This window comes from Lepidochelys olivacea (assembly GCF_965140295.1).
Source record: "Lepidochelys olivacea isolate rLepOli2 genome assembly, chromosome: 8".
Classification (NCBI taxonomy): domain Eukaryota; kingdom Metazoa; phylum Chordata; order Testudines; family Cheloniidae; genus Lepidochelys; species Lepidochelys olivacea.
In genome coordinates this window covers 82628333-82655848 of record NC_140418.1, presented here as the reverse complement: position 1 = coordinate 82655848, position 27516 = coordinate 82628333, and the positions used below count along the sequence as shown (strand labels likewise).

The window sequence follows — 27516 nt, the reverse complement described above, 5'->3', positions numbered from 1 at the left end:
AACACATTTTGACGTATGGATTGCTCAGCAACTATTTGTTATGACGTGTTCCCTGAATATTCACTATTTCAGCTGTGTGACTGGTCACTTAAATCACATGGTATTGTTTCCGATCCCAGGTTGGATGACTCGAATCCAAGGAGCTTACAGGGGATGGCCATGTGACACTGCCAATGAGAATACTCCTATGAATCTGTGGTCATGGGAATATTTGTAACATTTTTTCTGCAATCATTTTTGTGAATAAAAATTCCCTCCTGAGAATGTTTGTGAAAGATGAATCGAAGTAGCAGAGTGGAAGCAAATTCCCATTTGAATAAATACTTATGCTCATGAATATTTTTCCATAGAATTCACCCATTGATGTTGGTGTCAGAGAGATAATCACAGCTCATCATTAGGAAAAGTACAGGGGACATCACTCTTCTCCGTAGATTGTCTGAAGCAAACCCACACATTCCTTTTAATGAGCACTTTAAAGAGAGACAAAGTAAAGTAGCTCCAATAGCATTTTAAGGGATAGAAAAGTAAGAAGAGAAGTCATCCAAATGTCAGTGGCTTCAGTGAAAAGCAGCATGAAGGTGAAACACACATGTGGATATGATTTCCATAGCTAGAAAAGAAACAGGGTGCTGCGTGAAAATGTGGGGGATTGGGCTGGCTGTGGGATGCAGGGTTGCCAACTTTCTAATTGCACAAAACTGAACACCCTAGCCCAGCCCCTTCCCCAGGACCCAACTCTTCCCTAAGGCCCGACCCCCACTCACTACATTCCCCTCGCTACGTGGCTCGCTCTCCCCCACCCTCACTCACTTTCAAATTGGGCAGGGGGTTGGGGTGCAGGAGGGCGTGAGGGCTCTAACTAGGGGTGTGGGGTTTGAGGTGCAGGAGGGGGCTCCAGGCCAGGGGGGTGGGGCCAAGGGATTCAGAATGTGGGAGGGAGCTGCGGGTTGAGGCAGTGGGTCAGGGTGCAGGAGGGGGTATGGTCTCTGGGCTGGGGTCAGGGATGAGAGGTTTGGGGTGCAGGAGGGGGCTCAGGGATGGGGCGCGATCTTATCTCGGGTGGCTACTGGTCAGTGGCATAGCAGGGTTAAGGCAGACTCCCTGCCTGTCCTGGCACTGCGCTGCACCCCAGAAGTGGCCACCAGGTCCGGCTCCTGGGCAGGGTGGGGGAGAGGGGCGGGAGGCTCCGTGCGCTGCTCTCGCCCACAGGCACTGCCCCGCCGGCTCCCATTGGCCGGCATTCCTGGCCAATGGAAGTGCGGAGTCACTGCTTGGGGCAGTGGCAATGTGTGGAGCCCTGTGGCCCCCACCACCTAGTAGCTGGATCTGCTGGCTGCTTCTGGGATGCAGTGTGGTGCCAGGACAGGTAGGGACTAGCCTGTCTTAGGCCCACCGCACCACCAACCAGACTTTTAACAGCCCGGTTGGCGGTGCTGACCGGAGCCACCAGGGTCCCTTTTCAACTGGGTGTTCCAGGAGAAAACCAGACACCTGGCAACCCTAGTGGGATGATGTCACAAAGTCTGCAAGGGTAGCTTGCACCTGACCTCCATTCCTCTCCTCTCCTCTCTTTCCTTGGATGCTTTTCCACCAATTTAACTTTGATGAGTGGAATGTTCCTCCAGTTAGCATGTGTGAGCATGGGCCTGGAGAAAGTGGCAGTGGGCCCTCCACATGCTAGCAGAAACTAAAAAGGGGCTGCCAGTGGGAGTTGGGGCCTTTCTTATACCACTGCTAACAACCTGAAAGTGCTCTGTACCCACCAGCCTATGGGGTTGTCTGAGAAAGAACCTTTTAACTCTGATAAGCAAAGATTGGGCTTTGTGTGGCAATTGCTTCCATGGCAGAGCTCGTTTGGATTGATTCTCCCTCACGTGCTCCATCCAGGGTGAAGCTGGTCACCATATTTGGCGTTGGTAAACATTTTTTTTTACCTGTGGCACCACCATCCCCTCCCCCTGGAGCATCCAGCTATCAGAGTTTGATGTTCTCAATGTAACAACTTAATAGGAGCACATTCCCTTATGGTGGAAATTTGTGGCTTGGCCTCTTGCTCCAAATTTTCAGCTTGGAAAAGAGGCGACCAAGGGAGGATATGATAGAGGTCTATAAAATCATGAGTGGTACTGAGAAAGTAAATAAGAAAGAACAAGGGGCCACCAAATGAAATTAATAGGTAGCAGGTTTAAAACAAACACAAGAAAGTATTTTTTCACGCAATGCACTGTCAACCTCTGGAACTCCTTGCCAGAGAGCGTTGTGAAGGCCAGTACTATAATGGGGTTCAAAAGGGATGAAGATAGATTCATGGAAGATAGGTCCATCAATGGTTATTAGCCAGGATGGGCAGGAATGGTGTCCCTAGCCTCTGTTTGCCAGAAGCTGGGATTGGGTGACAGGGTATGGATCACTTGAAGATAACCTGTCTGTTCATTCCTTTTGGGGTACCTGCCATTGGCCACTGTCAGAGGACAGGATACTGGGCATAAGGGACCTTTGGTCTGACCCAGTATGGCCATTCTTATGTTCTTATGTAAATTATTTGCAGGTGCTTGGGAACAGGTGTATTAAGGATGATTTGGGGAAGACATGCATGAAGGTTTGGGTCTTCCTCTCATGCACAAGTACCAGGGCCTCAATGAGAAAACAGTTACCACTCCAACACTGGTAAGATTAGGGAGCTATAGTTTGGAGGCTGCATCTGATTGGTGTCCATGGAACAAGGTAGGTGTCCTCAGGTTTTGTGATTATTTAGCACAGCAGGGTTTATGGATTGCTGAACAACACTACAGTCTGAACTACTGTATTTCAATCAGGATTGCAGCCTTGATCTTTAAATCAACTGCCAATTTTTTCCACTTCATCCAGAGAAATGGAGTAGTGGAACATTTTTCTGAAAGGTGAAAAGGTGACTATTAAGACTTACTTTTCTGAAGAATAATAAAGCTATAGAAAGTCCTTGAAAGAAATTAATTGCCACTAAAAGGCAGACTTAATAACCAGCGTAGATATAAAACAAGTGGTTAAAATGGCTTATAGTTTCTGGAAGATGCACTCTAAACACTAGAGACCAAACAATACACATCTGTGTAAGAAATGTAAATCGGTATCTACAACAATGTAACCTCCAGGAAAGCTTAAACTCTAAGGAGCATAAACGCTAGCTGAAAAGTGTGAGCTGGTGGTAAAGTTTGTTATGGCAGGTGCTGGAGGTCAAGGAACCTTTTAAATAACTTATTGTAGGCTATCAAGAATACTGGCCATGAACTTCACAATTAGAACAGAAATAATAATATCAAAATCTGAAGAGACAATGGGCCTGATTCACCATCCCATTAGTCCAGTTGCTGTTGTTGCTTTTTAAACCAGTGGAACTGCATTGATTTCAGAGGAGCTGCACTATAAAACTGGAGTGGCAGAGTGGTAAATCTGCCTGATATCTGAGGGCTGAGAAATATTTTTTTCTGCTGAGCGTATTTTCAACATGAAAGATGTGATCAATCAGAACAATCCAGATTAAAGCATTAAGTATGGGAAATTTGCTACATGGGAAACAGTGCTGTAATAGTTTTGTCTAGAACCTCTTTTGCATTGATTACAGCAATATTACTAATCCTGAATCAGCCTCAAATGCACAGAACTAGTATGAAAGCTGCTGAATACTATTTGATGAATGCACTATTCAGTTCATTTGACCATTTTAGTTGAATAAATAATTTGACCAAAGCAGCAAAATTCATCAAATAAATAAAATATATTTTTTTAAGTAATTGACCAGCTCTAATGAATATGAAGGCAGTCCCTTAATGAAAAGCATTAATCTACTGGTAGCCTGCTTTCATCATTCACATGTCACTCTTCTGAATTGTGCAACTGCAATCTGTATATTTTATTCATTTACCCATTCATTTATACACATGAAGTTCAAAATCCTATGGTCAATCACTGCAATTATTAGAATATTTCTATTGTACAATGTACGATTCACACATACCATGGTATGTAACCTATTGCTTTTCAGCCTCTGTACCAGATAACTGGTGGATAGCTAAAATAATGCTGATTTTTGAAAAACAAACAAACAAACAAAAAAAAACACTCCAGAGGCGATCCTGGTAGTTACAGATCATTAAACCTAACTTCAGTTCCAGGCAAACTGGCTGAAGCTATAATAACAGAACAAGGAGTAATGGTCTCAAGTTGCAGTGGGGGAGGTTTAGGTTGGATATTAGGAAAAACTTTTTCACTAAGAGGGTGGTGGAGCACTTGAATACGTTACCTAGGGAGGTGGTGGAATCGTCTTCTTTTGAGATTTTTAAGGTCAGGCTTGACAAAGCCGTGGCTAGGATGATTTAGTTGGGGATTGGTTCTGCTTTGAGCAGGGGGCTGGACTCTATGACGTCCTGAGGTCCCTTCCAACTGTGATATTCTATGATTTATATAGAGGCATTATGATATTTTCTGTCTTGTTATCTATCCCTTTCTTAATGGTTCGTGACATTCTGTTTGCTATTTTGACTGCTGCTGCACATTGAGCAGATGTTTTCAGAGAACTATCCACAATGACGCCACCATATGTTTTCTGAGTGATAATTAATTTAGACCCCCATTATTTTGTATGTATACTTGGAATTATGTTTCCCAATGTGCACTTGTCCTTCAGATTTCTTTTGGCCCTGTCATAAATATAAAGGGAAGGGTAAACACCTTTAAAATCCCTCCTGGCCAGAGTAAAAACCCTTTCACCTGTAAAGGGTTAAGAAACTAGGATAACCTCGCTGGCACCTGACCAAAATGACCAATGAGGAGACAAGATACTTTCAAAGCTGGGGTGTGGGGGCGGAGGAGACAAAGGCTCTCTCTCTGTCTGTGTGATGCTTTTGCCAGGGACAGAACAGGAATGGAGTCTTAGAATTTAGTAAGTAATCTAGCTAGATATGCGTTAGATTCTGATTCCTTTAAATGGCTGAGAAAATAAGCTGTGCTGAATGGAATGTAGATTCCTGTTTTTGTGTGTTTTTGTAACTTAAGGTTTTGCCTAGAGGGATTCTCTATGTTTTGAATCTGATTACCCTGTAAGGTATTTACCATCCTGATTTTACAGAGGTGATTCTTTTTACTTTTTCTTCTATTAAAATTCTTCTTTTAAGAATCTGATTGCTTTTTCATTGTTCTTAAGATCCAAGGGTTTGGGTCTGTGTTCACCTATGCAAATTGGTGCGGATTTTTATCAAACCTTCCCCAGGAAAGGGGGTGTAAGGTTTAGGAGGATTTTGTGGGGAAAGACGTTTCCAAATGGCCTGTTTCCCAATTATATACCTGTCAGACGTTTGGTGGTGGCAGCAAGATAAAGTCCAAGCGCAAAAGGCAACATAGTTTGTATCTTGGGAAAGTTTAACCTAAGCTGGTAAAAGTAAGCTTAGGAGGTTTTCATGCAGGTCCCCACATCTGTATCCTAGAGTTCAGAGTGGATAAGGAACCTTGACAGGCCCAATCCTCTAATTTGTCTAGGTCCCTGTGGATCCTATACCTACCCTCCAGTGTATCTACCTCTCCTCCCAGTTTAGTGTCATCTGCAAACTTGCTGAGGGTGCAATCCACGCCATCCTCCAGATCATTAATGAAGATATTGAACAAAACTGGCCCCAGGACCGATCCTTGGGGCACTCCACTTGATACCGGCTGCCAATTAGACATGGAGCCATTGATCACTAACCGTTGAGCTCGACAATCTAGTCAGCTTTCTATCCACCTTATAGTCCATTCACCCAGCCTATACTTCTTTAACTTACTGGCAAAAATACTGTGGGAGACCGTATCAAAAGCTTTGCTAAAGTCAAGGAATAACATGTCCACTGCTTTCCCCTCATCCACAGAGCCAGTTATCTGGCCATAGAAGGCAATTAGATTAGTGAGGCATGACTTGCCCTTGGTGAATCCATGCTGACTGTTCCTGATTACTTTCCTCTCCTCTAAGTGCTTCAGAATTGATTCCTTGAGGACCTGCTCCATGATTTTTCCAGGGACTGAGGTGAGGCTGACTGGCCTGTAGTTCCCCGGATCCTCCTTCTTCCCTTTTTTAAAGATGGGCACTACATTAGCCTTTTCCCAGTTGTCCAGGACCTCCCCCAGTCGCCATGAGTTTTCAAAGATAATGGCCAATGGCTCTGCAATCACATCCGCCAACTTCTTTAGCACTCTTGGATGCAGCGCATCCAGACCCTTGGACTTGTGCTCATCCAGCTTTTCTAAATAGTCCCAAACCACTTCTTTCTCCACAGAGGGCTGGTCACCTCCTCCCCATGCTGTGCTGCCCAGTGCAGTAGTCTGGGAGCTGACCTTGTTCGTGAAGACAGAGGCAAAAAAAGCATTGAGTACATTAGCTTTTTCCACATCCTCTGTTACTAGGTTGCCTCCCTCATTCAGTAAGGGGCCCACACTTTCCTTGACTTTCTTCTTGTTGCTAACATACCTGAAGAAACCCTTCTTGTTAGTCTTAACATCGCTTGCTAGCTGCAACTCCAGGTGTGATTTGGCCTTCCTGATTTCACTCCTGCATCCCCGAGCAATATTTTTATACTCTTCCCTGGTCATTTGTCCAATCTCCCACTTCTTGTAAGCTTCTTTTTTGTGTTTAAGATCAGCAAGGACTTTACTGTTAAGCCAAGCTGGTCGCCTGCCAAATTTACTATTCTTTCTACACATCAGGATGGTTTGTACGCCCATTGTACGCCCACATCTTGAATACAGTATGCAGTTCTGGTGGAGGATTAAAGGCAAGTTTGAAAGCTGCCGGTATATATAGTTTTATATCTGAAGATTCTGTTGCTCTATCTGTTTATCTCAGAAGAAAAGTAGCATTTCTTTTTCAAAGTATGTAATTGTTTTGTGTTTTTTCTCAGAGATTTCTCCACTGATTTTGAATTAATTAATCTTTCTCTGGAATAGCAACCTTGGAAAGCCTTATGGAAAGAAACAGAGCTTACTAATTTAAAAGGTATTTCCAAGTCCTCATTGCCTTGGAAAAAGCATACAATTGTTACATTCCCCGCACCTAGCACACTATTCAGGAAGGACGAATAGCAAGAATGGAAATAATGCCATCAGTATCCATTCCACAGAACTTAGTACTGATTTCATTTCCTACATCAAGCATTTCATAAGATATTTTCTATTTTCTCCTTGGAGAGTTACCTGGGTTGAGGTTTTCAAAGTAGAGCAGGCAAATTAGTGAATCTCCTGAAATACTTTGAAAACCTTCCTGTGTATGTCACTTCTTAATTTCTGTTTTACCACCCAATCAAAACTATCAAAAAGTCACACAGCAGCAAAACAGTCCACTGTGAATGGAGTACATTCCCTCATGGATTTAGTAGTGTGTGCACACATGGTTATTAACAGGTAATAATCAATGTGTAAGAATATTGTTAAAATAAACAGTGTCAGAAGGCAATTTCATTGCATAAGCAACCACAACAAAACAATTGTTGATCTGGTTTCCTGATCTGCTACAGCCATGTTGTGCTGCTCCACGGATGGAAAGGGATTGGAAACTAGTCAGAGTGGTCTCTTCCTGGAGAGGGAAATTATCTGGTTGTGTAGAACTGACATAGTGGGTCTAACCCATTCCAATCTGTGCCCCATGATCTTCTTGGTGTAGGGGACATGGCAATCAGGTTATCACTGTATATCACATATTCCACCTACTACTGGATGATTGGACTGCTTCTGGGGTCAAAGGTGACTAAACATAAATTAGAGCAGTTCTGATGCTACTCTAACTTATGCCAAGGGCTGAGCAGGCATAACTGGGGAGCCACAAAAGTGGGGTCAAGTATCTTTGCATCTTTTCTTAGGTCCTGCACCAAGCACAGCTCAGTTGGATCTGAGAATTGAAACGCATATGTATATATTGTGACAATTTTTATATTTGGATCCCATAGTTTTATAGACTGGAGTTTCCTTATACTAACAGTGAATTAATCTAAGACATAGCACTGCCAAGAAATTAATGATAAAAGGAAAAACTGATACCCCTCCCCCTCAGAGATATGAGGATGGGAATGGCAAGAACAAAGAAATGTGGACCTTGTAAGTTATCCTCTCAGAAGAAGTGGATAGAGTCCATAAAGGAGGCAGGGGAAATGGCATCCTAAGCCCGCAAAGCCCTACGATCTAGAAGACAGGAGAAAACTGAGTCTTAGTGAGGAGTTGTCTCTCCTCACTGCTCTTCTTGCCCCCTTTCAGCCCTGACAACCTGTCTCCTGCAAAATATACCTCTGCACTACTCTGATGCTGGAGTTACTCTCCACTGGTCTGGTTCCCATGTAGAAGTTAGAATGACTTGAAATTTGCCTTTGGCTTCTGTGCTGGGCTTGGAAGGGATGGGTGAGTGGGGGCTATATTGTCCTGAGTGAGATTGTCCTGTATCTAGTAGAGTTCTCGCAGGAACGATGCACAACTAGCACGACAGAGCTCAAGATTTGGACCCCTAACTTCTGTGGGAATTTTCGGTACACACATAATGCAAGTAGAATTGGGCCAAAATATATCTGGTACTTTATTCAGCATTAAAGAGGTTAATATTTTCATGTATGTAGTCATTGCTTAAACTCTTTTGCTTTCACTCTACTCATATTGAGCACTGTCACTTTCTCCTTTTAAAAATCCACAAATTTATCACCAAACACATAAAAAATTAGCTAAGGATTGTAACTGAACTGATCATAGAGGCCATAAGGTCCCCACTATACATTCTCCTTCTTAGAGCTCCTGCTATTGTCTGATCACTGTCAATCTTTTTATATACAGTGATGCCCAATTACAGATGGAATGGTTTGTTAAACTTCAAGAGCATTTCTAGGTGCTGTAAAGTACCAAAAGATGTCTTATTTAGAATGGAACATATAATACCTGCCAAATTTACAGGTTTGAAACCACTTCCAATAAGAATTAAAAAGGCCCTCTTCCGATCTGAAATAGGGCTATCAATACTTGACTTGTCTGCCCACGTGAAATAGAGGGTTCTTGTCGTTGACATCGCAATTTAGTTTAAAATAGCTTTGATGATGACAGGGTACATAGGAAAGATAAAACCATAAAGATGACAGTCTAATCTTCTAAGATGACCGATCACTGATAAAAGATTAAGTAACGGAACATTTCAAATACTAGATTATCTGTCTGTTGGCACAGTGTCTGTATACACCTCCTGCTGAGCCTTGCTGAGATACCACTTAAATGTGAAGATGTTGCTTCTTACAGACTAAAAATGCTGCACTGAATTCCTAAAACTATCAAGTTAAAAGGAAGAAAAAAAGTATAAAGAAACAGCCCTGATCTGCCATGGAGTTTTGTTAGTCAAACATTTGTTTTCCAGGCTAGCAAAGCATTTAGATGTACAGCATAGAAATAATTTAGAGACACTATAAAAATAGTCTAAAATAATCAATCCTGCCCCACAGTTAGCACTCACAGATAAACTGCCAATAGTTTAGTGATTATTAAACACCTTTTATTATCAGTTTTATGAACTATAATAAAAAAGGAAAATTATACTTACAAGAATTATTAGACATGCTGGTCCTATAAAACTCCATATAAAGTTATTCTTTGTGCTGAGCCAACATCTGAAAAATAAACAGCACAGAATGTCTTGAAATGTGCCCAACTCCTGCATATACTTCCTGTGCATTCTTACATCATGTTATTGACTGAAACAGACATGTAAAACAGCAACTTACACTTCGGTAGTGCCGTAATATTTATATCCTAGCGCTGCTGAAATTCCGACCACCACTGCTGGACTCACGTAACCAAAGATATAGAAGTTCTTGTGTAAGAATCCCTTGTTGTAGATGACTCCCACAACTATGAGGTACAGGTGTATGCCTTCAATGCACATCCATGCAAAAGCAGCTAAAAGGAAATAATGGAGTAATCCAGCAGTGATTGAACAGAAGAGCTAGAAAGTCAACCAGAGAAAGCAAAGTTATAAATAGTAATTAATTTATTACTATTACAATATATGACCTGGGGCTCTGTTTATTAATAATTATGCCAAAAGGGTATCATCATAGTCAAAATTTAACCATGATTTAGAGATACTTGGCCTAAACAGAAAACTAAACGTCTTCATTATTATTTTTCTGTAGCAATCTGTAGGGCAAAGAAAATATATTTAACTTTTAAAATCGAGCTGTGGATATGTCTGTGTCTCCCTGCCCAAATCACATCTATAAATGGACACTCTTGACCCCACAATTGCTGTTTAGTCTATATATTGTGCTGAATTAATCAAGATGCATTTTTCCTTGAGATACCAAAATTAAATTGCCTGACAAATCATTATTTAAAGTTTTATTTTAAAGCCTATGGACATGCTTTTAGTAAACAATGCTTGTAAAATTACACTCCTCAGTCAATCAATACCGGAGAGCTGTCTCAGGAATTTCAAGTGATATTTTTCAATCAATTTAAAATACTGTTCTTCAATACATGAAAAAAGAGAAGATGTCAAGCTAATTCAAAAATTATAATTATTAATATCTTACATGTACATAGCAACTTTCACCTGAGAATCTCAAGGTGATAAAGAGGTCTTTTTACATCATTGAGGTAGATTATGCAGGGATTATGTCACAACCCCCTCCCCTACTGACTCAGCCACCTCTGGTGTGGTACACATCAATGCTAACCAGCAGTTTAAGGCAGGAAGTGAAGAATACCATATTCACTTGAAACCACAGGATACTTTAGGTAGGCAGAATATATCTAACTGAACTATAATCTTCCCAGGAAGCAGGGCTCAACATTCGTACTCCACTGAAGAGTGTCATGGGATGATTTAATTGGGGATTGGTCCTGCTTTGAGCAGATTTTTAGATACCAAGACAAATATATGACAATGGACTTGATGATCTCCTGAGGTGCCTTCCAACCCTGATATTCTATGATTCTATGAGGTCTTAAAAAGGACAGGAGTACTTGTGGCACCTTAGAGACTAACAAAGTGACAGTGAATGGTCAAGACTTCACTTTTAGATCTTATCTGATAGATGGCACCTCTAGCAGCACAGTGTCTTTAACACAAGACTGGGGCTTTATTCAGGACTGACTCTGAGGGAAAAGTGCCATCCATTGATTCGCCAGCATTGCTTTGTACAGCACCTAAATGCTTAGTTGGTGGAACTGTTAAAGGCCAAAACATTAGGGTTGTGAAACAGCTGAAATACCAACCACATGGAGGCCAAGGTCTCAGATAGTGTAAACTGGCAAAGCACCATTGAATTCAATGTAGCTACATCAATTAATGTGGCTCCATTTCTTGAACTAAAGCATGCACAGAAAAAACACTTTGTGTTCACCATAAGTACTGTGGAGACTCAATAGCACTAGAATATTCATATTAACATCAGAAACTATTGCGTGCTATATGGAAAATGGTACTTTATTCTGTATATTTACTTTGCAAAAATGTAAAAATCAAGGAAAGACAAAGGCTACACACCTTATTATTGTTCATATTAATTCCAACAAGAAAGATAAGTTCTGCCAGGAAAAGGCTGCAGCAGAGATTTTTGTGAATTGTCGTTCTAGTGCTTTGAATTTCACTGAAGAACCAGAAGGTAAAAATACACATGGAGAGGCAAATCAACGAAATAATTATTCCTAGCTGAGTGATTCTTGTAAGAATGTTATAATTTGTAACACCCTGGGGGGAAATTATAATATAATAGTTAAGAGAATAACTGTGTACCTTGTCAAAAAAGCATCATTCTATAATATAGTCCCTTTTACCTTTTTACAAAACATACATCAAAACTGTGTGTAGGGTTGCAGTGCAAATGCATACTTTTGATCATCTCAGAAGTATTTTTTTTTTTGAGGCAGATATAATGCTCAGGAAAACCAATAGTAAAATAAATATTTCAATGTTCTTAACACCAGTGATGTGTTATTTCCTTGCATAATATCATCTTAGTATTGATATCTGGTAATATGACTTAAAATATCTGATCTATTACTAAATGATAAACATATTGGCAATATAAAATGTATTAATACTTGACATTAAAATATTACCCATCAGAGACTCATTCATATTTGCCTACATAGCATAAGGGCATCTCTTTTCTTCAGTGTAAACATGAGCAATAAAAGACTTGGAAATCACAATTGCTTAAATCAAATGCTAGTTCAAGATACATAGCATGGATATGGTCTAAAATATTATGGGCTATTTTTAATGATTATGTGCACGTATTTTCTGTTCAGAAGGACAGTTACATTGGCTACTTGGTATTCAGCAAAAAGAACCTCTGAAATACGTGACCGCATAAGGACAGGCTGTGGCTGGCCATAAAGTATATCTAAGTATGGATTCTAAATACAGGCCCAGAGATTATCCTCTTTTTAAAATAAACTACACAAGGACACCTCAAAAGTCTTAAATTTGAACGGAAGACTTAAGATGCTATTTAGCAACTAAGACGCTCCCTCTATCAGACTGAAGTGGACAGTGTGGAAGAATTGTCTCAGCACAACGTACTCATGCCAATGCTCTTCTTATCGCCGATTCTGATGACTAAAAAAAGCTGCCTCCCAAGGCTAAACCTAGGCTCTTTATATATCCTGTATGGATTCCAAAAATCTTAGGGGCCTTTTAATGTAAGTGGGGCCCAAAGTGAGGGGTCATTTTCACAATTCTGTGATGTTTGTGAGAGTCTCTGTTTTAATGTTCATGAACTCAGTCCTGCCTTGCTATTCCTATACAATTTTCTGACAGTGCTATTGCAACTCAGGGGATACATTTAAAGGAGACAGTCCAGATTTTTAGATATCAAGACAAATATATGACAAAAAGCATTGTGAGAAAAATCCCAGGCCATATGTCTTGCTGACCACTTCAGATACCAGTTAAATCACATTGTAGCCTTGAAGTGGGTTTTGAAATAAAAAGCCACAGACTGCAGGTTTGGAACAAGATTCTTTGCTGCATCACTGTCCTGTCATACTGCAAAATGGACACAAAGAAATTCAGACAGAAATTGGAGGAATTGTGTTTGCACTGTTCACAATAAACTGTGTGTTTGCTGAATGAGGAAAAAGAGATGGAACCAAAAGGAGGCTTGGGGGAGGGGAAGTATATTAGTGGTAATGAAAAAAAAACACATTAAATGAGATCTAAGTATCTGGTAAAACACTAAGTGAAAAATAGCACTTACAAGAGAGCCGCCTGAAGACATCAAAACAGCAAAATGAGTCAGATGATTACATTTGCATGAGGTATGAGTAGTGTTGGAGTGTGTCAGCTCACAGCCTTCGGTAGACCAGTTGCCATTCATTGTATCTGCTGAGTAGTTCCAAAATGCACATTTAATATCCTTATCTGCAGTCTGGAAGAGAAATAAGATGTTTTACTGATGGTGAAAGGCAGGAAATTTTCCATCAAGAGACTGTTGTTACATTAGCCAGAACAATTCATTAAACATTGTATTTGACTGAAGGAAGGTTCAAGAAAAAAATAAAACCCCAACCTAGACACAACCTGCCCCCCACCCCAAACCAACCCTCAGAACATAAATCAAAACATAAAACAAACAAACAAATCTATCCCAGGCAATTAAAAATGGCACAACATTGAAATACCTGTTTCACCTAGTTAACAGCAGGCTAAACAAGCTGGACTGACCCAATTACCCAACCTTCCTGGCACTTAAAAAGGTGTCAGAATCTTATATCTGGTACACAGCTATATATACATACATACATGCACCTATTGAATGGAACAACTTGCAACATTACAGCCACATTGCTGCCCCTATCCTACCCAATAGAACAGCTTGGTTCCATTCTTTCCTTCTCATTTCCTGCCTCTTCATTTGCAGCCCGAAGGCAACATGGGTCTTTCTGTTCTGTCACACTGAAGACCTTGGGCACTTGTAAAGCAACCTGGGGTGCCTCCATCTACAAGTAATGTGAACTAGAAAAGGACTTGAGGCTTAGCTCACTGCTCATAAATTATCTTGTGTTGCAATAGTCACAGCACAGGGAGAAAATAGATTTCTCCTCTACATTTTATAAGTCCAGCCAGAGGGTCAGGTGGGCAGGGGAGGAGGAGGAGGGAGTCAGGTTAATTGGCACTTAAGGCCATTTCTGGCCCAACATCAACACACTGACATCAAATGTGATGCTAGCAACTGCCAAGACCCATATTATTATTATTTGTATTTGGGGTAAGACCTCGGAGTGCCAGTCATGGTATGGCACGGGCCAGGGCCCTGATGTGCTACACTCGGTAACGTGCACACAACAAAAAGGTTCTGCAGTCACTTCTCCTACGGAAATCTGCTTCAATCTGATTTGAAGTGTTTCCCTTTTATGGCTATAGCTCTAATCATCTGACCAACTGTTGGCGAGATTATCCTAAATACAGAAAGGTCAGAAGCCGGAAGGATTCTCTGATCGCACTCATAACTTTTTCCCCACCTTTACAGCCCAGTGACTCTGTAGTTATTACTGTTGACATATTCTAGCAACATTTTCCCATGGTAGCCAACATATCCTGCAGGTACAGTTATATCACATCAAATAATTACAGTACTGTTTTCCTTTCTTCAGATGTTGATTAAAAAAAATCTTACCTTGAAGTACTTTAAAGTAAATGTTATTTTCTCAAGCTCATAGAGTGTAGGTGGATTTGAATTAATTGCAACAGCAATAACTGATGAGCTTACTGTCTCTCTCTGCTCTGAACTATCTTTCGATGAGGAGTTTTTAGATGATGAAAGCAAAGGACCAATATTGCTATACCTCAGAAACACAACTGCAACAGTGCCTATCAATCAAACAGACTGTGTTTAGTAGTTTGTGGGGTTTTTTTTTTAATAGTAGAACAAAATTGAAGACATTAAGGGAACAATAAACAATAGACATTATTACTGCTATGGCATAAAATATGCAAAACAGATGGAATCTTTGTGGAATACTTACAAAAATGGTTTAGAGACAGTGAAATATAGCCTGATTTAAAACAAGGTAATAATGTCCATTGGAATTAAAAATGCGAGTTTATATTGGGTATTCCAACAGGGTAGATGCATATTTTTTTCTGGAGCAATGTATGCTTGAAGCAATACTACCTCCGGCTGCAGGTCATGTGTCAGATCTTGTAAGATAAACAATGTTAATATTGGGGTGAAATCCTGGCCCCATTTTTAAGTCAATGGGAATGTGGCCATTACTTTTACTGCACCCAGGATTTCATGCCTGGTCAGTGGCTGGATAGGAGACATGCAAGGCACAGAAACCCCCAGTAATATGTAGAATGCTTCCTCCTGAGTCAGTACAGATACCATGTCCTTCTGTGGCGTTTGGGAGTGAGGTTTTGATTGACTGCAAACCCAGGTAAAGATGGAGAAAGAACTCAAGGTTGGTTTTGCCAGATTTGGGGCACTAATTCTGGTGTTCTGGCAAAAGTCTCATTTCTTCTTATTATCCATATTTCAGTGACACTATAAGGCCCCAACTAAGATCAGGATCTCATTATGCTAAGTGCTGTCCAAACACATAGTAAGAAAGTCCCTGCCCAGATAAGCTTACAAACTAAACAAGATACGATACGCTAGTGCTGGAAGAGGACACAGAGATACAGTGAGTTGTGAAGTGACTTGCCCAAGGTCACCGAGTGGATCTGTGGTTGAGCCAGAGACAGAGCTCAGGTCTTCTAAATCCCAGAAGCCAGTACCCTACTCATTGCACTACACCAGCAGTTCTCAAACTTCCTTACACTGTGACCCCCTTCTGACAACAAAAATTACTACACAATCGAGGGCACAGTGGAGGTGGGGCTGTAACCTGAGCTCCACCTCCCAGGGCTTAAGTTGAAGCCTGAGCCCCACTGCCCAGGGCTGAAGCCTTTGGGCTTTGGCTTCAGCCCCAGACCTCAGCAAGTAAAACGCCAGCCCTGGCAACCACATTCAAATGGGGTTGCAAACCACTTTAGGGTCTCAACCCACAGTTTGAGAAGCGCAGTACTACACCATCTCTCGCAGATCATTTTGATACATTATGCCTGCCAAAATTCTCCACCTTGTTTCAGTTAGACATTTTTTCTTCACTGGCTGTCCTAAAGTGTTATACAGTGGTGCCATGTGCTATTACACAGCTGATGTGTTTCAGTTTAGGGGGATAGATTGTCATGTGTGAGGGGATTTCACATAAATGGTATATTATCCCTCTAGGTTCTCAATATAGCCACCATCACTTTCGTACGTCTCTGTGTGGTACTCCCACCACAGCAATCAGGGTAACAGCATCTTGGTTTCAAAGGACATTTGATGGGGTATTTTCAGGAGGGATAACTGAGTCTGCAAGTCATTCCTTCCACTTAATCCAACTCTGACAGCTTGTAAGACTTGTCTACTGTCTTGGCTTTCTTTTTGCTGAGGAGTGGGTTGAGATGTGTGGGATGGTTGGGAATGGGAAGTTTTATTGTGCTGCTGATCAGTTCATTCCTTGGGGGTTGGGGTCAGTCTGGATGGGCTAGTTACACTTGGATCTTACTTTACATATTTTTAATATACGTACATGCACCTCAAGCTTTACGATAGCTACAGCAATATGCTTCCATGTAAAGTGCTTTAGATGTGCCAGTATGATCATTAGTATTTTAGTACATTTAAAACATATTGTAATAAAAAAAAAATGGAGGGCTGTACTCATACAAAAACAAGAGGCATAATTTTCCTGCGGTGCATTACAGCAGTGGAAGCTGTAGAGCAGATAGGACACAGGGCTAGACAACAAGGTGTTACAAATGTCTTTCTCTATTGCTATCAACATCACAACTGCACAGTTAGTGAATTATGCATCTGATTTTTGCCAGCAAGTAGGTACCAGGAATGCTGCTTAAACCAAGCTATTGTTTAATGGCTTTTTCTTACCATTAGAATTAGGTGATTCCTTTTTCTTTGGAGATATCTTTATATAATCTCCTCCCATGCGTGCATGAGGGTGAATATGTTTCGTGTGGTGCGAATCAAAAGCCAAAACCTTGAGAGCTGTAAAAAGAAAAATACTATGCAAATCACTTCCATTACAGTCTAACATAATTTTACAGTTAGGTTAATAAATGTGACATCGGATTGCATAATTATTGTGAATTTTAAGAATACACCATTGTGCCAAATATTTCAAGGAGAAATGCTATTAATATGGTACATGTTTGCTTTAAACCTCTAGACTTTGTTATTCTAATGCATACATTTTTCTCTCATACCTTTTATTCTTTCCATGAAAAATATGGTCTTTTATTTACTTTGCATTAAATTAGGCCCTGGAAAGAATAATGTAGGTTACTTTAGGAAGAGCTATTGCTTTATTAAAAATTCATTTCTGAAAGGGACCACAAATCACAATTATAAAAAGCAAAGGATAAAATGCTCCATTGAATAGTAACATTTGAAAAAGCCAATTTTTGAAAAGTGAATACCCTCACAGTTATCATTCCCTGGTATGAAATGCACATTGCACCATAATAATAAATAAAATAATAATAATAATAATAATAATAATAATAATAATAATAATAATAATAATAATAATGACGTGTGCTGTCAACAAACAAAACAAAAACAAACAAACAATCATCGCCCCTCAGGACAAAAACTACATTAGAGGACACTGAGCTCTTTACTCAGTTCATTATAGTGCAGAGTTTCAATCACCAACAGTGGGGAAAAAAAAGTCCATCAGGCCTTAAAGAAAAAGAAAAAAAATCTAAAACTTGACTGATGGGCTAGAATCACTAAACTAGACCATCTGCATTGCTTATAGTGCAGCACACAAAAACAATATGAGCTTTTCAATAGACCAGCTGCCAGAAAATGTTTGTCAGTACATAAGAAATAGTTCTTCGCGGCTGAAGTTTTGGATAGCCTGTAGTTAAAGAAGCTGTGCCATGAAATGCAATGGAGAATGAGATATTATTGTGGGACTGGTCTCAAAAATAAGTTTGTGAGAAACACATCAGCATTGTGGGTAAGATGTTTGTAGTGCTGAGTAGTAATGGGAAAACTTCAAAAGGTTTAGAGCTTGGGTTCAGTTTGGATAAGTGCCCATAAATTCAGATTCTCAAACAAAACTTTGCCAGAAAATGACTGAAATTTTCAAAGCTCTCCATTGGGTCCCTGTATTAGCATCTGCTCTCTTTCGGGTGTGGCCTAGTAAACTGGTCCCACAGTTGGCCATACAACTGGGTCCATCTGTGCTACAAATTACAAATGCAACAGGCTCCCTGGAGTGTATGAGACAGAATGAACCACTGTGTTCTCTCCCTCATTTCATCTGACAGCAGCAAATCTCACTGAAGTGAAAGAAGGAAAAGGATCTGTGCTTCCTCAGAAACTGAGGCAGGTTTTTTCTCAGTATCACGGTGCATTTGGGGAGTGATCTGTAAAGGGTGAGATTGATGTGACCAGGGGAAGGAATACTGGATTTTACTACACCAGACCAGGAAACCGGGTCAATCAGAGGATATATGAGTTGCTCTGGAAGGAGGAAAGCAGAATGGCTGGTCACAATCAAAAAAAGGGAAACAATAATTTAGGCCTGGTCTACACTGCGGGGGGAGGGGGGAGAGGGGATTGATCTAAGTTACGCAACTTCAGCTACGTGAATAACATAGTTGAAGTTGATGTACTTAGACCTACTCACAGCGGTGTCTTCACTGTGGTGAGTCGACTGCTGCCGCTCCCCCATCGACTCTTCCTGCACCTCTCGCAGTGGTGGAGTACAGGAGTTGACGGGAGAGCGCTCTGGGGTCAATTTATTGTGTCTAGACTAGACGCGATACATCGACTCCCGCTGGATTGATCGCTGCCCGCTGATCCGGCGGGTAGTTTAAACATACCCATAGTCTTAGGATAGAGTCTCAAAAAGTGTTCAGCACTCGCCTTACTCTGCTCCCACTGAAACCTCTAGTAACACTGTTATCTTCACTGCATCGCTGACTTCAGTGAGAGGAAATAGACCAAAGCTGAGAACTTTTGAAAATCCCACTCTTAGTGTCTTCCTAAGACCACAATACAGAAGACAAGCAACTGATACATGGAGGGAGATAGTGGAAAGTCATGAGAGCCAAGTTGAGATCTTCTCCAATATCCTTCTCTGAGCTTTCCTGAAACTCAAAACACAGCTGTACCATCACCAACACAGGGCTGGGCCTTCAAAGCACAGACTAGTTCAAAGTTTGTTTACATTGCTTTTCCTGAATCAAAAATAAAACAAAACATGGCTTGTAGAGTTCTGTTAGCAACTCTAATTTTCATTCTGTTGGTGTTTTTAATGCATCTGTTCAAGATGTACAATGATTTGCTAAAAGATGACTGCCACTTTGGTCATGAGTGAGGGTTGAACTGGGAAACATTCAGAGCTGAAAGCATGATCCGCTACATCATCCCTCTAAGAACCAAGCTAGATCTTCAGCTTTTACACCTGGTCTTACCTTCATTGAAGTCAATCAAGTTAGCTGATTTACATCAGCCGAGCGTCTGGCCCAAAATCTGTAGGTGTTTTTTGGTTGCTCATACAAACCAAAATCTGTGGGGTTCCCATAACACTACTTTAATCTCAACAGTTTATACTGAAAAAACTTCATAGTGTAATTCACATCTAAAGTATCACTTACATTCATTTTCTTTTTCTTACCCATTTCACTTGCATTAACATCTAGCTGTGTTGTCTTTTTGAAGTTCTGTGACATGAGCAGCGTTGCCTGTTCCGCAGCATGCATCAGCTTAGTGAGACTTGTTCTCCTGTTATCTGTAGGGAGTGCTTCCCAAACTGTAATTTTTTCCTTTTGAACAAAATTGTTCACGGTGTTAACAAAAACCTGTCAGTATAAAAATATTTTTGAGCACAAAAGCCTTATGCTATTTATAAAAGAAAAAAATACAATAGTAAGGCTCAAGTCACTTACATTAATAGTCATATTAGTAAGTGCTTCCTTGTCAGAAATTGTGTTATTCATGGTACTTAGTGATGGGTAAGATACAGATAATGCTTCCACATATGAAATCACATCTACAGATGAAAGTTGTCCTACAGTGTTCCTATTGATTTCTTGCAGGAAAGCCAAGGGTTCTTTTATAGTCCTAATCTGAAAGAAACAGGAAATCAGTATACTTAGGAGATTCCACTGGCATTTCAACCAGCAAAGTCACAACGGGTGACTTTTTGAGAACACAAGAGTTGCACAAACGATGGGGAAATAAATTAAGGATTTGTGTGAATTAGTGAATAAGGGCCAGCTTCTGCACACAAACAGGGCACAGCAGGTCAGTGGGTCTACTTATGGAGCTACTCCAATTGATTAGGCATGCCAGAATTTGACCAGGCAAATAGCCATCGTAAAAGTATAATACATAATCAGCATACCGTCTTAATTTATTTTGACCAGTACAACTCAGTTTTATTTAGAATAATGCTCCATTATGTACTAGTAAATGTTTTGTTGCATATTTTGTAAAAATAATTAAGTCTTAGTAGTACGGCAACTTACCTACAGCCTCTTCTGTTAAATCTTTGCTGAGAGGTGGAAACAGATAGCCAGTTTTTTTTAAAAATGAGGACTATAAAGCACACAGATTACCAAAATTCTATTGCATTCTTAACCCTCACTGCTAAGGGTTGAAAACTATTAAATTACTTCCCTACTGAAAATATTAATATAAAATAATTAGATGGAAACATTTGTACACAAATATTTATAGTAGTAATGGGCTGAGAAGATTGAGATCTGGATCTGTATGAGGTTTAGGCTAGAGTTCTGAATTCAGTGTCATGGCTGAATCAGAGAAGGGTTTCAGATTTCCTGGCATTGAAATCCAATGAGATTTCATCCCTAAATAGTAGAAACTTCATGAGATCATCCAATTTGGTGAGATTCCTGTGACCTCAAAGGTGAATATCCCCTGAGACAGTGCTCTCGTGAGATCCGGACTTTATCTTTGGTTGCATCCTAATGGAACTGGAAAACAGGCCTCTTTCTGTTTTTGATCTAACTCAGAATCAAAACTACAGGGGTAGGTTCAGATCCAAGGGCTCAAATTTAAAGCATTAATTTTTCTTCAAAATTTAGATTCAAGGTTTTGACCCAGTTTAAACACAGGTTTAAAACCCTAGTTTAAATACAGGTTTAAAAACAGACAGCCATTCGGTTTTAAGTTCAGATGTTGTACTTATTCTGTCTTCTCTACTTAATTTACAGTAAGCATGTTAATATAATGTATACCTTAAAACTGAAGAAATCAAACCTCTTATGTTAAAAGACTGGGTTCTTTTAAATCTGATCATTGAGGCAAACTGCTTGAGATAAAAAGCAAACACGCCCATGGTGATTCACTTACTCAGTCAAATCAGAAACAGATAGTCTTGCGGACTCACCAGTTTATTTAATTTGCTGTTTGAAATGTAAGCTTCTGGGTAAAAATCTGGTTCCCCAGTTCTTTCACATGCAGCCTAACACACAGTGTTTTGAAGGAGAGAAAAATATTGGTACCCAAGTGTATTATTGCTCTATTTTATATTTTGTCACTTGCCTTCACTGCCTCTATAAATTATCTTTCTAGGTTTCATTCAGAACAAACAAATAGCTGCACATAATTAAATGTAGAAAGGTGTAATTTCAAGAACTTGCCATTCAGAAACTGTTGAGTGATTACCACACTTCTGAATTCTATGCAAAACATGATTTAGTTCACTGGAGATACAAACAAAACAAAGCTTGCAGGCAAATTAACACTGCGATTCAAATACATAACCCATTTCAAATAAGCTGGAAGTATTAAAAAGACTTCTATATATATGCTTACGTTCAATTATATCTTCTTCAACCATTTGTTAAAAGCGCCTCAATAGATATTATAATTGAAATAACAATTTTAAAAGAGAAAAAAATAAAAGAATTTGCAAATTAATCTATAAACCATTGCTACTTACTTCAGCTAATGTTCTAGTAATATTTTCAGTTATACAGTCATTATGTAACTTGCAGTTTGCCTTTGGATTTTCTGTAGAAATTAAAAAGAAGACTAATCAATTACAGTATAACAGTTCTTATATAAGAAAACTCAAACCTCTACAGTATTTGGAACTTGCACATGCATATGGATCATTCACAAGCATAAACTATTAGGACCTGATTCTGACCTCACTTACTGGTTTGACACTGGTATAAAGGCACCAAGCCACATTCTCTGCTGGTTTCAATGGGAGCAGCTCCACTTACTTCAGTGGAGTTTTGCTAATTTACACCAGCAGAGAATTTGGCCCATTGATGCACTGTTTACACTGGTATGAGTGAGAGAAGAAATCAGACTTATACAGTTTAGAATACACATCAACACAATGTCAGGTTGGGTCTTCAATATAGAACAGATTTCATCATATTGTTCAGTACAAATATATTGCTAAGAGTACATCTCAATGATATTCTTAGAAAATGTAGGTATGAGTGTCTTGCCTCTTTTTCATGTCTGGCTGATTAATCTAACTGAAGATAAAGAGACACTGGTGGGTTTCTCAGAAGATGTAGTTCTATAATAACACATAAACCTTTATAATATCATTTACCTTGGCAGGAAGTGCCATCATTTGGCTTAAACTGTAATTTTCCTGTGGATGGTTGATAACCTTCCTTACAGGAGCAGTTATATCCTCCATCCACATTTTCACATTTCGCATGATCTCCACAGGCAATAGTTACTGCTTCACTGCACTCATCTATATCTGCAAATATTGTGAGAAATTGAATTTTTTATTAAGTATTTAAAGACTAACACTTGCTGCCTTGTTGATAAGTTATGCATACAGCAATTTCACATCAAGATTTCACAAAATAACATTAAAGAAAAAATAGCAAAAAGCTAAAAAAGCCAAATTGAATGGCAAAGACATCTGCTAATTATATCACTTAGGGTTAGGGACAATAAAGCACAATTAAGCATCTCTTTAATATTAAAAATATTCTTCAATGAGAGACTGCTGATTTTTTGCACAGCTATAACAACTGTTCACTGAAAAAACCTTCTTTGTACATATACTGTATTTTTCATGTTTTAAAGGTGAGTTTACAAGTTAATTCAACAATATCAAAATACTAGATTATGTATGATGAAAATAATCTAAAACCTATTTTTTCTACATATCATACTAAAATAGATTGTACTACCTTATTATTCAGTTAGGAAAGACAGAGGAAACTGGTATACACAGCCTTTTGATTTAAAATCAATGCTTTATTATTTTAGTATTTAATGGATCAATTTGCCTGTCTAGTTAATCTAATATTAAAGTCAAAGGCTCTTCAAAGTGCTTGACTTGTCTATTTTATCCACATTTAAACTTAATTTTCCTACAATTGATGATTCCTTCCTAATTAATTTGGGTAGGTAAGTTCAGTAATTCAATTGACAGAGTGAGAGTGGGTCAGAGAATTAAACTGATGAATTGTTGGAAGGAAAGCTGTGAACTGATGGATTTGGAAAGGCAGGGCAAAAACTGATTTGATGCATGGGAAAGAGGGTCTTGCATTATATTGACTGACTGGGGATAGCGACCAAAGAATTCAACTGACACACTGAGCCTTGGAACTATACTGAGTAATTGTGAACAGTGGGGTGGGGATCTGAGAAATTATGTACTGGGGGAGGAGGGAAGAACTGAACAGGCTGGAAAGAGGAAGGACCAAAAAAGAATTGATTAATTTGTAGTTAGAAGCCAATACATGTAAAGATTTAGAAGAGGAGGGGCTGAGAATTGAATTGAAGGCTTGTGGACATGGAAAACAGAACTGATGAACTGGGAAAGGGGCCAAAATTAAACTGGTGAATTGGGGATAACTGAATACATTGGATAGGGGTTGGGGGGAAACAGTGCTTGCGGGAGAGTGCAAACATTGATGAATTGATGGAGGGGCTCATGCTGATAAGAGGGGCTTAGGAGAGAACAAATAGAGAATGGATGGGGGGACTATAGAATCATAGAATCATAGAATATCAGGGTTGGAAGGGACCCCAGAAGGTCATCTAGTCCAACCCCCTGCTCAAAGCAGGACCAATTCCCAGTTAAATCATCCCAGCCAGGGCTTTGTCAAGCCTGACCTTAAAAACCTCTAAGGAAGGAGATTCTACCACCTCCCTAGGTAACACATTCCAGTGTTTCACCACCCTCTTAGTGAAAAAGTTTTTCCTAATATCCAATCTAAACCTTCCCCACTGCAACTTGAGACCATTACTCCTCGTTCTGTCATCTGCTACCATTGAGAACAGTCTAGAGCCATCCTCTTTGGAACCCCCTTTCAGGTAGTTGAAAGCAGCTATCAAATCCCCCCTCATTCTTCTCTTCTGCAGGCTAAACAATCCCAGCTCCCTCAGCCTCTCCTCATAACTCATGTGTTCCAGTCCCCTAATCATTTTTGTTGCCCTTCGCTGGACTCTCTCCAATTTATCCACATCCTTCTTGAAGTGTGGGGCCCAAAACTGGACACAGTACTCCAGATGAGGCCTCACCAATGTCGAATAGAGGGGAACGATCACGTCCCTCGATCTGCTCGCTATGCCCCTACTTATACATCCCAAAATGCCATTGGCCTTCTTGGCAACAAGGGCACACTGCTGACTCATATCCAGCTTCTCATCCACTGTCACCCCTAGGTCCTTTTCCGCAGAACTGCTGCCTAGCCATTCGGTCCCTAGTCTGTAGCTGTGCATTGGGTTCTTCCGTCCTAAGTGCAGGACCCTGCACTTATCCTTATTGAACCTCATCAGATTTCTTTTGGCCCAATCCTCCAATTTGTCTAGGTCTTTCTGTATCCTATCCCTCCCCTCCAGCATATCTACCACTCCTCCCAGTTTAGTATCATCCGCAAATTTGCTGAGAGTGCAATCCACACCGTCCTCCAGATCATTTATGAAGATATTGAACAAAACTGGCCCCAGGACCGACCCTTGGGGTACTCCACTTGATACCGGCTGCCAACTAGATATGGAGCCATTGATCACTACCCGTTGAGCCCGACAATCTAGCCAGCTTTCTACCCACCTTGTAGTGCATTCATCCAGCCCATACTTCCTTAACTTGCTGACAAGAATACTGTGGGAGACCGTGTCAAAAGCTTTGCTAAAGTCAAGAAACAATACATCCACTGCTTTCCCTTCATCCACAGAACCAGTAATCTCATCATAAAAGGCAATTAGATTAGTCAGGCATGACCTTCCCTTGGTGAATCCATGCTGGCTGTTCCTGATCACTTTCCTCTCATGCAAGTGCTTCAGGATTGATTCTTTGAGGACCTGCTCCATGATTTTTCCAGGGACTGAAGTGAGGCTGACTGGCCTGTAGTTCCCAGGATCCTCCTTCTTCCCTTTTTTAAAGATTGGCACTACATTATGAAATAGGCTTTTAGTTTTGAGGAACTGATAATTGGTTTTCAGTGCTGGTACTGGTTAGATTAGAGAGTGGATTTCTGGTGACAGTGATTCTGTGAGGCAGAGAATGTGTGAGGCAAAAATGGGTAAGAAAAAGAAGAATGACTGGATTTGGCACAGAAAGGGGAGAGTACCGATAAGGAGGAGTGGGAATACATTTGTGGAAAGTAGAAGTCAGGGTATGTGGACTAGAGAGAGAAGGGAGAAATTCAGGGAATAAAGAAGAATGGGAGACATTTGGAATTGGAAGGAAGAGACAATGGTAGGGACGGGTTAATACAATAAAAAATAAATATTAGAAGAACAGAGGAAGAAGAACAATGAGAATGGAGGGAGAAAAAAAGATTTTACTTGTCTGAGTGCGGGGAGGGAGGCAAAGATACATAAAGGCATTTGAGGAATACTCAAAGGGCTTCTGCTTTTGGTGGGAATCATTTGTTGGTAATTTAATAGAACATAATTTGCCAATGGCAAGCATGTCTGGTTAAAAAAATCAGATAAATGCTTTAAAAAAATCTTTTGTACATGGAATTGTACATGGCATTTGAACATTTAATGGAGGAGTCTAAGAACCATCTCACCCTACTTTTTTTTATTGCTTTATCCACGGTCCCCCACAGCCTCCTATCTTCTACTGGTTTAGACTGAGGCCTTCCTAGACAATTACAGGGTGCCATAATCACACTGGAAGGCACTAAGAGTTATTTTGAAAGATCAAGTGTGAGACTAAGTTGCTGACATCTGTATTATGTTGATAATTCATTTCTATACTTAATTAACAAATATTGAGTCATTTGACTTCATCATATGGGCTTTTGCATTATTTATACCTGAATGGTTTTTTATGACCTGCCTGCTGAGGTGTCAACCATGTCAAATCTCAGTGGATTGATAAAAGTGAGGAAAACAAAAAGAGAAGTACCATGTGAGATATTCCTACACAAAAGGTAAATCATAATCAAATGCTGTCATTTGAACGCATGGGGCCAAAGACACTAGTCCCGGCATTTAAATAATCCATTCACATCAATTAATTGTATGGCTCTTTTTTGGAGCACATAAATGTCACTCAGTGTCCCACTACTGTAACATAGATGCACTTGGATTAAATTGAAGAGCCAAGGGTGAGAAAACAATGACAACACCAGTCTGCATAATGGTTCCACAGATGAGCCTTACCTCCAGGGATTTTCTTGGCCTTCTCAGCTATGAAGAGAAGGATGTGTAAGTCCTAACAAGATCTCCAGCATGCAGCTCATTGTGAAATATCAATAAATGACAAACTTCACAACAACCTGAAATGCCTGATTCGAATGTGTGCTAAAATAATCTATTAATAGTTTGATTTATAACAACACTTATAAAGTTGGTATTAAAATCAATAGATGACTAATAGCAACCTTCCTTTCCTAAAAATTATACCTCCTAGAGAAGTGCATAAATAATTGAACGTATTCCAGATCATCATTGCTAAGTATCAGGTTGCTATGTCACTTACCATTACAAGTTTTTCAAGGTTATTATACTTGTCTTGCAACATATGATAATTTGTTTTTCATAAGCCCAAATCATTTATTTGTCATTATTAGGTATTTATATAAATTACCTTTCTTTTCATACTGTTGTCACATATTAGTTGTAATGGAGACCTTAATGAGGAAGCAGGATTTTAAAAACAGAAGTGGAAGCTCATGGACAAGGCATCAAAGATGCTAAGGAGTATATACAAATAGTTTATCTGCAGCTAAGTTGTCTATACTGAATGAATATATATGAAACCTAGCTAATACAGTATTTACTGGAGAAAATAGTTACTGGAGTAGATAACTAAAGGTACTGATCACCTTCATATTTTCTTTAAATCAATATGATTTGTAGGTGCCATCAACGATTTTACTGCCATTTCAAGGTAGATTGTATGTTGCTTTTAAAAATGTTAACAGTGTCAGTTTAAGTTTTCTTTTGTACTTTTTGTAGGGTTTTGAGGGGGTCATTCTATTTTAGATGCATGTGCAACTTTAGA

General features: G+C 39.8%; 1 protein-coding gene across 7 annotated transcripts in view; it reads right to left on the bottom strand.

The window, feature by feature from the left end:
• ADGRL4 (adhesion G protein-coupled receptor L4) overlaps nt 1–27516 on the bottom strand; it is a 189161-nt gene that overhangs the window by 13143 nt on the left and 148502 nt on the right. For 6 of the 7 annotated variants that reach the window (XM_084636592.1, XM_084636588.1, XM_084636593.1 and 3 more), the window contains 10 exons: nt 22639–22794; nt 22006–22076; nt 19985–20164; nt 19714–19897; nt 16950–17066; nt 14649–14842; nt 13230–13400; nt 11513–11716; nt 9747–9967; nt 9566–9632 (listed from right to left, as the gene is read on the bottom strand). In XM_084636592.1, coding sequence (XP_084492718.1) covers nt 9566–9632; nt 9747–9967; nt 11513–11716; nt 13230–13400; nt 14649–14842; nt 16950–17066; nt 19714–19897; nt 19985–20164; nt 22006–22076; nt 22639–22794 — 1565 coding nt within the window. The remainder of the gene's footprint in view (nt 1–9565; nt 9633–9746; nt 9968–11512; nt 11717–13229; nt 13401–14648; nt 14843–16949; nt 17067–19713; nt 19898–19984; nt 20165–22005; nt 22077–22638; nt 22795–27516) is intronic. The other variant, XM_084636591.1, reaches the window with a different exon arrangement.